The following is a 13,368-nucleotide window of genomic DNA, read 5'->3' as shown; positions in this document are numbered from 1 at the left end:
TAATACGCGCCAAGATAGTGCATGTCGTGTTCTTTTTTTGCATGTGCTGTGTGCGCTAGGCACCATTGACAGTAATAAAACTTGATTACCATATGTTATGCTTGTGAAACCTGCATGTATAGTACGCGGTAAAAATCACTTGTGTGAGAATCCATAATCTTGGAGAGGGCTGTTTGTAAAAAAAAAAAAAATAAAATTATAATAAAACGCAACTTCAATATATATACTGTGTATAATGCCCATCTTAAGGGGGCAACTCCATTTTTCAGTTGTGGATGTTTTTTTCAGAAGTTTCATTGTATTGACACTGGGCATGAATGGCACATTAAGCCTAGCTAGTAAACAGAAGAAATAATAGCCTACAGTTATCAGTCTACAGGCGTTTCTACTGTATTATTACATTTTATTTTATTTTGAAAAGCTTGTCAGTTTTCCTTTTTAATAAAGCATATGATGGCTTGTTAGATCCTAGGCAAGCCTAGGCAGTCATATGCAATACAGGTTAGTGCTGCACGCAGGGTCACTGGCCAGGCTCACAGCCGGAATCTGCTGTGGGCCCCCCAGCCTTGGTGATTAATGTGGATAGGTGATAAATGGCATTTGTTGGGGAAACCTGTATACTGTTAATCCGAGGAAGAATTTTTACCCTTTAAACAAAAAAATGTTGTTCTAAAGTTGATTTCACATCTGGGTCAGAACTTTCGGCCAGAGGTACCGTCACAGATCTGGTTGAAAATTCTGCCCAAAAGGCAGGCAGCTGGGCGGAAAATGGGCGGACCCCATTATCGTCAATGGGGTCCTGCCGGCGCTGTTTGGTTCCGTCACTGCAGAGATTCTTTTTTCCTACTCCTGTGAACAGAGCAGAAAAGCAGAATGCCTGCTGCAGATGTGAAACCATTCTAACGTTTGTAAAAATAAATAAATAAATAAAATAAATGTGCTGTAACATTTAAACAAGTCATATACATTTTTTCAATGGTAGTTTGCATCAGCTAGGTTTGCATCGCAGCTAAGTTTTCTGTCATGACAATGCTGCTGATTTATCTGAATACAGCGCAATGCAAGTGGGCAATATTTTAGTAAATATATTGTAGAGGGCACAAAGGCCTCGGATGGGGCCGAAACCTTGCATGTTCTTATGGGGATGAAATTAAGATGGTATCATCTGATGCATTTTATTGAAGATCCCTGTCTGCTGCTCTCTACAATATTTCTGGTTTGACGTGGGGACACAAATAGTCAGGTTCCATTTTGGAACATGCACATATACAAGCTCCTCAAGGTGACTTGGCTCAGTGGTGTGCTGCTGGATACTTTTCTTTTCTAGATATTTTAGCAAATGTCATCCTAGCCATCCACATAAGATAGCTGTCCATCATACTCCCTTTTGCCAGATATCCATCTCTGTAAACTGCACATTTGGATTGGTTGTATATGCATGTTTATTGCAGAATGAGCTGCTGCCAGACATTTGACAACTGTCATCTCTAGGTGGAACAGAGCATCGATTTATGTTGATATTCATCATACCCAGTTATTGTTAGACTGCCCCCATACACATTTGGGCTTGATGAAATGTATGTACACTGCCAACTTTTCTGTTAAATGTTAGCCAGCTGTGTACAATTACTTGCCTGTCCCTGAGATCTGGGGTTACGATTTATAAGTTTGTTTTTATTTTGATTGCACACTGAGACAACTTGACATTTCTGTGAGCTTCCATACCAGTCTGTAGATTGTATTACTACTGCATTCTCAGATATAACATGGTGTTAATACACATATTTGGCAATCATATATTTAAAAGCCTCTGGTTTTGGGACAAATTTTGTCCTGAGACTGAAGGAAACATTTATACTACCTGCTATTGGTCGTCTGTGCCGAAGTCTTAGGCTGGGTTCACATGGGGCAGAATTGCAGCAGAATTTCTGTGCTAGCAAAGTGGACGAAATTTCCCGGGATTAGTCAGCAAAGTGGACGAGATTTTTTGCACACTCTGTGACCAATCCGTTGCGGCCAAACCGCGTGGAAACGGACGACACAGCATGTCAATTCTTTTTCCATCTCCGCAGCGGCATCTCTCCTCTCTTTGGGGGAGGGATGGCCACAGCGGAATGCCGACGCGAAACTGCTACAAAACCCGCAGCTAAAGGCCGTGGAATTAATGTGGTTTTCTGGTGCGCCCATTCCGCGAGAATTCTGCTGGAATTCCATCTCATGTGACCCCCGCCTAAGTGATCCTCTGGTTCGGAGTCCCATTTTACATATCAAAGATGGCCGACGCAATCGTCCTACTACCTAGTCCCCACAGTGCATTGGTAATGTTGGACTACCGGTGCACTGTACTTGCTCTTATAGATCACGTGAGCAGTGCTGGCCAATGTTGACCAATTAGAGCAGTGCACAATGGTCATTAGATAGCTAGAAAATTGCAGTGGCCATCTTGGACAGCTGAAAACAGGATCCCAAACCAGCTGATCAGAGGGATGTCAGCAGAGAATGTATATCCGTCCGGTCCCAGGACAGTATTTTGTCCCCTAACTGGAGGGTCGCTTTGAAGCATTCTTCCTTTTATAAGTGTTTTCTAAACTAACAGCAGTACGTTAAAGGTGGTGTTTAATGTGAAGGATTGGGCCTCTAATGGAAGGAGCATCTATGGGAACTTTTTAAAGGAAGCAAGGGGATATAACCCTTGCGCTCGACCTTGCAGGAGTGCTTAATAACCAGTATGGAGAAGGTACTTCCCCATATATGGCGATGAGCATATTAATAAGCTTATTGCTGATGATGATTTAAGCAGTATATAATTTTTTATAATATGAAAGCCACCATGCCTACAGGCTGACAAGCTCATACTGCTGGTAAATGTTGCTTCACACAAATTTTGAAGTGTGAAGTAGTTTTCACTAGTGGTTTGTTAAATTTTGGAGGTCATTAAAATCAGAGCATGCATTAGGCATGGTTTTGTTCTTCCCATTGGTGTTTTAACTCTCCTAGTGTTCTGAATAGAACCTAAAAATGGCAGAAAAGGCTCCTGTAAAATGACACAAAATAAAAGTGCCAGCGAAAAGTTTGTTAAAAGGAAATCTGGTAGCGGTGTGTTCTTTTTTTGTGTTTTTTTTTGTTTTTTGTTTTTTGTTTTTTTCCCCCCAGCATTTTAGCTTCAGCAAGTGAAGATGTGAACTGTCAATTAGCGAATTGCTTCTTGATTGAGGTAGCTTTGGCATTTCAGTTGTCATGAAGTTGTCAGTTGGGCAGTTTTCCATTTGGTGACTAAATAGATCCATTGTAGTTCTAGTATCCCTTTGAGTAAGCAGTGCAGTAGAGTGTCTATAAAGCAGTCATTTCCATCTTTCAGGAGCCAGATTTTATTGATGATATAGAAGAAAAAACACCTGTTAGCAATGAAGTAGAAATGGAATCTGAGGAGCAGATTGCAGAGAGGAAAAGGAAGATGGTAAGTCGGGAAGATAGTGGCTAGTTAATATCGCTTGGCCTAAGTGATAGTTGCTCTCCCCATGTTGACTGTTGCTTTCTCTTAGGCTTTAGAGCAAAATCATTTTAATGATTGCTTTCTCTTGTGCATCGTTCGCTAATAAATGGCTTGCTTGGCACATTCATTTCACTTGGCTTTCTTAAATTTTGTTTAGTATAATACAGCAGATTGTGCATACCTCTTTGTTGCTTTCATGACTACCTTCAGCCTACACGCTGCTCCCCAGTGGTGCTGGTTTGATGATTTCAAAAAGCATCTAATTTATTTACAGCTGCTATTGATTTAGAATTCCTAAATGTATGGCCAAACAGGGTGATGCTGAGGCGGCCTGTGGCTATAATTTACCCCTGGAACGCCTCATGAGAGAGGGAGATCAGTCATGGGTCACCAATGGGAATATAGATCAGAAATCGGGAACTTCATACACCTGATAGCCGTGGATCAGAGCTTGCTCAGATCGCAGCTGTTTAACTTTCTAGATGCAGTGGAGCATGCTGTTGCAGAGGGAAGGGGCCCTCTGATACCCATGGGTTGTCATTGCAGCCTGAGGTCTAGTGGAAGCTCAAGTGAAAATGAAATGTTTTTTTTTTTTTGTTTTTTTTTTAATGAATTAAAAGTGTCAAAAATCCAGCTCATAGGAATGGAATAAAATTAGTTTCTTTATTTCCATCTTCTCATGACCAGTCCTACACATCATGTGCAAAACTTGTACAGAAATGTTCATACGGCTGTCCACAATCCAAACACCCACAATACAAGCCATAAAATATAGTATTCTTCATTCACTATGGACAATAGCTACGTAAATGTGTGTGCTAAAAAAATACCTGATCGCACTAAAAATCCCCAAAAACGTAATTATTCAATACTATATAAACTCCACCAAATCATGTTCCAAATGCATGCCACCCAATAGTTCTTTCCTCCAGCCCACTCGGTCCACGTGGAGAAACTCCTACTATAGAATGAAATGGCAATAGAGTATAAATGTGGATAGTGCAATGAAGAATGAACATGGCATTGACTACTATTTTTACATGATTGTAATTGAAGATTGTGCACGTTTTTCTCTTTTTTTTTTTTATACAGTTCTGAACATGATGCATTATGGAGACCAGCTAGGTTAACATACATTTTCATTGTAGGTTGAAGACAGGATACATATATGTGTACTAAATAGTGTTTATATAGGCTTCTGCCATTAGTTTCTATAGTAATCCTTTTTGCGATTTAGACAAGTATAAAGACTGGAAATGTCCATTGGAAACTGTTAGACTTGACATGTACAACTGGTTCCACTTATAAATGCAATTGTAGGTTCTTATTAATTGGGTGCACAACAGGGATTGTCCTGTGTTAAGGCTGTAGTATTTTTTTTTTTTTTTTTCCCATGCAGACTTAGTGGGTTGGAGGTAGAACCATTTGGTGGTGTGGATTTGGAACCCAATTTGGTGGCGTTTTATGTAGTATTTTTAATGTCTTTTGGGCATTTGTATTGAGATCATGTGTTTTTTTTTGGCACACACATGTATGTATTTGTATAACATAGTGGAGGAAGAATGCAAGATTGTATGGGCTGAATTGTGGTTGCTTGGATATGAACATTCCTATAACACTTTTGATTATGTCTAAGATTTGTCATGGGATGTTTGCTTTATTGCTTTTAAAAAAACAAACAAACAAAAAAAATATATATATATTTATATTCTACAATAGTATGTGTGGACTAATATGAAGCTTATGTGTTTGAAACATAGTAGTACCTGTAACCATGTCCTGAAGGTCTTAAGGATTTTAATGAGAAGCTGGAAATAAAGAAACTTATTTAATTGATGGTGCATTTAGACTAAAGATGATCTTTCAAACGGCAGTTTGAGTGACTGTTTTGAGTGATCATCTTTGTATAACTAAGTAGCTAATTAGCTACTTAGGAGTTAATGCAGGCGAAGTGCTGACAATTAGGCTGGGTTCACACAGGACGGATTTGTTGCGGTTTTGCTGCGTTTTTTCCGTTACGGTTTTGCTGCTTCAAAGGTTATTTTTGTCTTGCGGAAAATCCGCAAGCGTTTTTTTACTTTTACTGCGGATTTTGCTGCGTCCATAGAGGTCTATGGACAAAAAAGCGCTGCGGAAAAGTCAAAAGAATGGACATCCTGTATCTTGAAAAACCGCGCCGCACTTGCATTTCCGCAGTGTGGGAAAAATGCGCCCTGTGAGAACAGCTTTTTGCCCAAACACATTTGTACTGCATTGCACTGCAAACGTAGCGGTTTTGCCGCAGTGCGGATATGCAACAGCAAACCGCAGCAAATCCGCCCTGTGTGAGAACCCAGACTTAGAGTTAATGCAGGAGCACTGACAGCTGCTTTGTTCTCAGAGCTTTCAGCTGGTATCCTGCTGAGAAGTCCCATCGGGATACCAGCTGAAACAATGCAATCAGTGCCGCACTGAGTCATCAGTGATTTCTAGCTTGCTAGAAATCAATGCTGAATGAATAGTGCACGATCAGTGTACGATGGCAGCACATTTAGACATAACGATTATCGCTCAAAAGATGGCTTTTGAGTGATGATTGTTGTCTAAATGGGCCTTAATAAGAGCTGGATTATTTTTCGCATTATTTCAGTCTAGTGGAGGCTCCCAGGCCTGCCATGGCTTTCAGCCTATTAAGCTATACCGTCGGCAGTACTTAATAGGTTGGCCTTCAACAGGTTGACCCACTACTAGTTATTAATGACCTATACCCAGGACTGGCTATAAATGGCAGACAAACTGGGTCTGCTGCCTGGTATCCACGGCAATCGGCTGTTCCCCTGAGCCAGTTACTTTGTGTGCAGAACCTCTTTGCGGTCTAAAGCAGACCGCTTTGTTCATTGCACAGTGGCCCTGGTTAGTACCGTGTTTCCCTGAAAATAAGACAGTGTCTTATATTAATTTTTGCTCCAATATATTTCTTTTTTACATGTATAGCTGCCTGGGCAAAATTTAAAACTCGTGCCAGGGCTTATTTTCAGGGTAGGTCTTATTTTCAGGGAAACAGGGTATTTACCGCTGAGTCCCATTCACTGCAGTTTTGTTTTATTTTGTGTTTCTCAATACATTACTGAAGATGTCTTCATGGTACCATTAAAGAATGAAATGATACAACTTGTCCCCTCCAGAAAATACCACAAAACTAACAATAGACAGTCCTTAAGGAGTTAAGTGACCATGTGGTTATACTGGAAAATTACTATCTCACTCATAAGTGTGTGGCTGCTTGTAATAACTACATGGATTTGCAACCACAAATGCTGCTTTCCGTCAATATCCTGCAACAGTTTAATCAATTTTAAAAATGCGACCACCACGTCACCGCGATTTTCGGTTACATCGTAAGCACGACAAGGCCCCCTGTCTAATCTTGCCCCTTTTTTAAAGGTCAATGAACAAAATATTTTTTCTTTCATAGAAAGGTTTTTATTTATCTTGATGATCAATAACACCTTCTTGCCCTATGACAAATATGTACAACATGGGAGGGAAGGTGTTTGAGCAAAATGCTGTATGTGATCTACGTTGCATCTTTAGCGGTTGGCTTCAGCTGACAGCTGGGATCCGGCTGCAACAGCAGGGATTGCAGAGAACTCTGATCCCTGCCGATAACACCATACATGTTACAATCAGTGTTGATTACAGTATGTAAAGAGTTAAGGCGACAATCAGGGCCTGAAGAAACAAAGATGGCCAAACAGCTTCTTTGCCTACCTGATGCACATTCTGCAAAGTATGTATTGGTAGTCTTAAGACATTACATGCTACTGAGTGGCCAGCACTGATCACATGGGTGCACTGGTTAAAGCAGGTGTAGTGTCCTGGGGTCCATTTACACAGGATGAATGTCGGGCAAACGATGCCCGACACTGGCTCCTGTGTTTCCTCGCTCCCGTGCTCCTGCACAGGAGCTAGCAGAGCTGTCTCACTTATGGAGCAGCTACCAGAGGAGCAGGGCAGTGCAGGAGCTTTCTCTCCTCTCGCTCGCCTACCCCCCTCTCCATTGAGATAACACAGCGGCCGTTCACTACTGAACGGCCACTGTTAAAACTGAACGATGAGCAATGAAGCTCATGCTGCATAAAAGATCAGTGATGAGCTTTATCGTTCAGTTTAAACAGCCGTCGTTTAGTAGCAAACGGCCGCTGTGTTATCTCAATGGAGAGGGGCAGGGGAGCAAGAGGAGAGAAATCTCCTGCACTGCCCCGCCCCCCTGCAGGCCGCTCCGTGTGCGAGCCAGCTCTGCTAGCTCCAGTGCAGGAGCGCAGAGACACAGGGATGAGTGTCGGGCATCGTTTGCCCGACATTCGTCCCGTGTAAATGGAGCTTTAGACTAATGATGCATATTATGCATCAAGTATTCAGAGAAAATGGTGCGGCCATCTTTGTTTCTCCAGGCCCAGAGGGTTGCTTTAACAGAGGCTTTATTGGTCCTTCATCATGGTAACTTAATGCCAAACTATGGCTTCCGGGTCTGCTATGGCTTGTCAGGAAGAGAGATAATATACTGCAGTACATATGTTGACTTGACACTAATAATTATGCTGTTTCATAATATACGTAGTGAGATTTTGTGCTTTGCTTTCAAACTATGGTTGTGCATATCACTGCTTTAGGTAAAATACCAGGGATGGTCAAATTACTCCTAGCCAGATAGGTCACTCCAGGAGTCAGTTTGACATTTGAGGGATGTGGCAGTACGAACATTAAGGCTGGGTTCCCACGGGGCGGATTCCCAACGGAAATCCCGCGGTTTGGCCGCAGCGAAAAACCGCGAGATTTCCGCCGGGAAAACCGCTGTTTCAAAACCCGCTGCGGTTTTGAAGCGGCCCGGCCGCTCGCTCTTCCGATGCGGCCGGCACTCCTATAGAGGAGAGCGCGGCCGCAGCGTTGAAAAAAAAGGCATGCTGCATTCGGCAAATCTGCGCCGCAACAGCGGCTTTTGCCGGCTTAGCCGCAGCGGATTTGCCGTCCCGTGTGGACGAGATTTCTGAGAAATCTCGTCCGCATGGCTGGCTAATCCCGGGATTAGCGGCCGCATACGGATTTGCCGCTGCGAAATTCCGCACTGAATTTCCACGGTAAATCCGCCCCCGTGCGAACCCAGACTAATTGCGATCAATTGAAACAAACAATGTCAAATTTTTAGGCAACACCACTATCTGTCTCCTGAGGATAAAAAGTATTTTTCAATCTTTTATCATTTAATCCTGAATTAGAGCCAATTTAACATTTTAGGTAATTGAATTGTGAACAATTACTGAACATATTTAACCCCCTAATGATCACCTGTACACTTTTTTTTTTACAGCTGTTATAAAGTAGCCTTATTATACAGCACTGCAGAGTAACAACTGCACTGAAGAAATTGCACCTCTGGGTTGCATGCCTGGCTTTCAGACTGCCAAGCACTCTCAATATAGGGCAGAAGTGCTGTTTTTCTTATCCTTTGAGGGGACATAATGTAAATTATAGTAAGATAAGAAATATTATTTATATATAATAGATTATATATTAAAAAAACACGTAAAGCCCTGTCGTAGACCTAGTGACTAGGGCAAGTCACTGTATATATTTTAAAATAACAATCGGACATTAGCAAAAAAAAATTTATTTTAGGGGTCTTTTGGATAGAATAGCACTTCAAATTCTAAGTTGGTGCAGGCCATCTGGTGTTGGTGATGTCTGTCATGACTGATCTTGCATGGTCGTTGTGGTCTAAACGGAAAAAAAAAACATGATGTAGATGGGAGCAGTGCTTTCATTTGACTATTTTACCCTTATCAGAAGACCATCTTTGGATGTGGAGATTGCATGGCCACTTTTGGTCTTTTTGCACTTTTGAGTTTGTCTCGAGTCGAACGTAATTGTTCACCTTGTTGTAAAGCGACTTCTTTGTATCCAGGCCTCACACAGGCTCAATGTATATTCATATACAGTTACAAAGAGAGGCAAAATAACGCAAGTACCAAAGTAAAATGTAGATGATGGGAGGTGGTTAAAGGATTCCCATAGACTATCTAATTAACAATTTAAAGGAGAGGACAGGGTATCCTGTACATTGCACAGAGTGAGGACAGGCATGTATGAACCTGAGTGCTGCTGCAATGTTTGCAGTTTAGCAGGCATCATAGAGGATTTTTTTTTTTCATTTAAAAAAGCACTAGTTTGAAGGCCCTATTAATCAAATTGAGTAGGAGGGCTTAATAAAGAAAACACCTTTTAATCCCTCCCTACCTCAAAGACTTCCTCCCCCCCCTGCTTTTTTAGCCCTCGCTTTTCAAGAGTTTTAACTTTTATATTAGTCAATTAGTAAATAGAGTTGTTAGTGAATAGATGAAAGAGCACAATTGTGCTATTTTATGGGGGGTTGATTTTACGGTAAATTGAGATCTTCACTTCTTTACATGGGTTAGTATGATTACTTCTCTATGAAAGTTTTACAGCTTTCATTGTTTAGCTACATTAAATTTTTTATTATTTATCTTTTGTGAATGCATTCTGACCCTCATAACGTTTTTAGTTTTCTGTTGATGGGCTGTGTGAGGGCTTTTTTTATGTGGGGCCAGCTGCAGGGTTTTTTTTGTTTTTTTGGTACTATTGTGGGGTTTCTACAACTTTAGTCACTTTTATTGACTATGGCATCTATTAACTTAAATGGCTGCAATCAGAGCTCATCAGCGGCTGTCATCTGTATGAAGATGGGATCAGCTGCTAAGCCCACTTTATACTCGCCATGTAGACCAATGATATACATGAACATCATTGGTCGTTGGGGATGGAGTATTATAATGCAATACATACACGCTTTTTGTATTTGTTTCACTCCCCCCCCCCCCCCCCCCCCCCTCAAAAATCTAGACTCTATTTTTGCATCGGCACTAACATTGTGAATTGTATTCTGGACTTTTAAGAGTTTGTATAAGGAAACCGTTTGCAGTGAATTTTCAAATCTACAGCATGTCCTATTTGTTCTGGATTGTGCTGCAATTTTTTTTTTCTCTGGGATATGTATTTGCATGAATCAAGTCTTGTAGCTGTGAAAGTTGTGCAGAGTGCCTCTTCAGGTTTAAATTGCAGAATCATCATTTAGGGAGCGGCACTCTAAAAATGTGTAATTTAAATGTTCTTCTGAAGTCATGTACTTCATCCCCTTTCAAAGCTAGCACGGAAAGCTTATTTGTTTTGTAATTTTATCTATTTAATTACAGAGATTGATTTTCCTTTTTATTACCTTTATGTAGACAAGAGAGGAAAGGAAAATGGAAGCTATTCTTCAAGCATTTGCTAGACTGGAGAAGCGAGAGAAAAGAAGAGAACAGGCTTTAGAGAGAATTAGCACAGCAAAAACAGATGTCAAACCTGAATCAAAAGATATACAGCTTCTCAATGACCCTGAAATCCCTCAGGTAAATTTGGCTTTGTACAGCCTTTTTTACATTTCCAAATCAGTAATGTTTATTATACCAGTAGAATTATGTATGAAAATAAATTATCTAAGATATTTATTAATGTGATGGTGTTTATAGATGCATTTTATGACCAGGTTTTGTTTTCCAGCAATTTCCAGAAAAAGGTGTATGAAAATACAATGGCACTCCACATAGGATTATATATGTAAAAAACTTTTGTTAGTAAACACTTAAATATAAAAAAAATAAAATAAAATGTAAAAGTCCCAAGAGAAAACTGGAGCCCATTTGCAATCAATAGTTGTACATATAAAACCATTTAAAATAACCCCCAGTAAAAATGTATAAACCAGCAGCATGTGTCAAAATATCGTAAGAAAATAACATTGCCATATATCAATACAGTGCCCCTGTAGAGAACATATATCAAATACTGTCTAGATACCACATTATAGACTGTACATGTTACTGCACTAATTGGATCAGGCATACAATCAACCTGACCCACTAATACCTTAACAAACCAGAGTACAAGAAGGTAGGGCATACATGAAAAGCCATAAAATGTCATTACTGATGTAGAACCTACATGCGCATCATTGGGGTTGCATAAAGATTATATATAACGTGTATCTTCATTGTGGGGGCTTCCTCCGTGGGAAAATAGCACGATCAATCAGTCTAGGTAACATTTATGCCTGAAAAATAATCATTTCAAAAGAGCCTTCCCTGGGACATGTGTTCCTTCATGATGCGGCAGGCAGAATTGCCAGTGTCTTACCAAAGTTTGTGAGCTTGTGCTGAGATTAGCATCCACTCAGATGTAAAATTTCCATGCATGCTCAATGCGTCGTCAGTGGAGGCAAAAATAAAGTTTGCGAATACAAGCAGTGTGCAGGGGCGCGTTCATGTACGATCCCGCAAGTCAGCACTTAATGATTTAACAATCAAATACTGCATAGAAAGTTTTAATTAAAATGAGTTCTAATTTAATAAATATAAGCATAAATTACACTTGGATATACTGGACCATATCTGAGGGATACAAGATAGATTTTGCTTCTCGCAACCCCTTCAAAAGTTTTCTTAACTCCTCAACCATCTTATAAACTCTTCAGCAAGCACTCGTAGACCTAAAATCCCTTTTAGATCTGGGTGTCCTCATTCTCGTCCCTCTGGAAGAGAGGGGGCTTAGGACAGTATTGTGCCTTGTCAAGAATTCTGTTCTCACTGAACAATTATAATTCTAAGATACCTGTACACATTCTTTTCTTAGCGAAAACTCAGAATGATACTAAACTATCAGAACGTCATTGGATCGTGAAATTCATTAAGGCTGTTCAGGGTCTTCATCTTTCCATAATACATTTCTTTTAATTTGGTTTACAAAAGTCTTCCATGACTGCATTCATATCTCCTCCTTTTACTGTGACGATTCATTTTTCGGGCATTCTGTTTGTGTCCATGTAGTCATTTGGAAGTCACTGAGAACGGTAAGGAAGGGGTCCTCTTTAACCTCTTGCATTTCCTGCTCCTAGAAGGTAAAAGGGCCATCCAGCCCTGTATCAAAAGATACAGGAGAGAATGGCTCAAGTGCATTAAAAAAGTGAATGCACTAGTCTCATAATATATTATCTAGAAATGCGAATTGGGTATGGCAATTTTCTCATCTCTATAGAAAACCTAATGGCAGGATGTCCTTACATTCACAAAAAGTGGAACTCAACTGACAAATAGGCTCACCATTGAACCACAAAGAAATACTCAGCTAAAGCAGAACAATCCATGTTTTTTTCTTTCCATTTTTGTTTTTTTCTTTCCCATGTTAAAAGAAAAAATAAAAATAAAAAACAACCCCCTTTTTAAAATTCACCAATGTAACTATCTGAGGGCTTGTTTTTTGTGGGATCAATGTAACGAAAAACTTAAAAAAAAATTCAAAGTAGAGTGAAATGGAAAGGGTGCAGAGAGAACAATGCGTAGAGAACAATGGGCTCTGTCACGATATCCCCAGCGAAATAGAACCTGCTGCATTTAATTTTCCGCTCACGAATAATGTGATCGCAACTACGTAATACAATGCATTTGATTGATCTGCTTATTACCACAGATCATATGCTCAAGGAATCCACAGTTCAAATCCTGTCATGTGAGACCGGCCTAAGACTAACTAAGAATTCTGCATGTATTCACATGTGGTGTCAGATTCATACTGCCTGAACCATGGGCAGCATGAAATGGGGCATGCTTAGTTTGTTAAAACTGCTATGTTTTGATCTGAATCACTGTAGTGTTTACACAGTCAGCTAGTTTATCCCCTGTATGGCTTGATTGATGAGTTACTCTGAAACACTGTAGCCTGTAGAGAGAATGTAATACGTGATTGTTCTCAGTGAATGAAACCTATGTAAAACATAGCGGTTTGTA

The 13,368-nt window shown here is 40.3% G+C and overlaps 1 protein-coding gene across 5 annotated transcripts in view; it reads left to right on the top strand.

Moving 5' to 3' along the window:
- Positions 1–13,368, top strand: part of KMT2E (lysine methyltransferase 2E (inactive)) — a 95,596-nt gene that overhangs the window by 58,440 nt on the left and 23,788 nt on the right. For 4 of the 5 annotated variants that reach the window (XM_066591965.1, XM_066591963.1, XM_066591962.1 and 1 more), the window contains 2 exons: positions 3,359–3,457; positions 10,774–10,938. In XM_066591965.1, the coding sequence (XP_066448062.1) occupies positions 3,359–3,457; positions 10,774–10,938 (264 nt within the window). The remainder of the gene's footprint in view (positions 1–3,358; positions 3,458–10,773; positions 10,939–13,368) is intronic. The other variant, XM_066591964.1, reaches the window with a different exon arrangement.

This window comes from Eleutherodactylus coqui, chromosome 2 (assembly GCF_035609145.1).
Source record: "Eleutherodactylus coqui strain aEleCoq1 chromosome 2, aEleCoq1.hap1, whole genome shotgun sequence".
Classification (NCBI taxonomy): domain Eukaryota; kingdom Metazoa; phylum Chordata; class Amphibia; order Anura; family Eleutherodactylidae; genus Eleutherodactylus; species Eleutherodactylus coqui.
The sequence above is the reverse complement of the archived record's forward strand: the minus strand, read 5'-3'. Positions and strand labels throughout refer to the sequence as shown.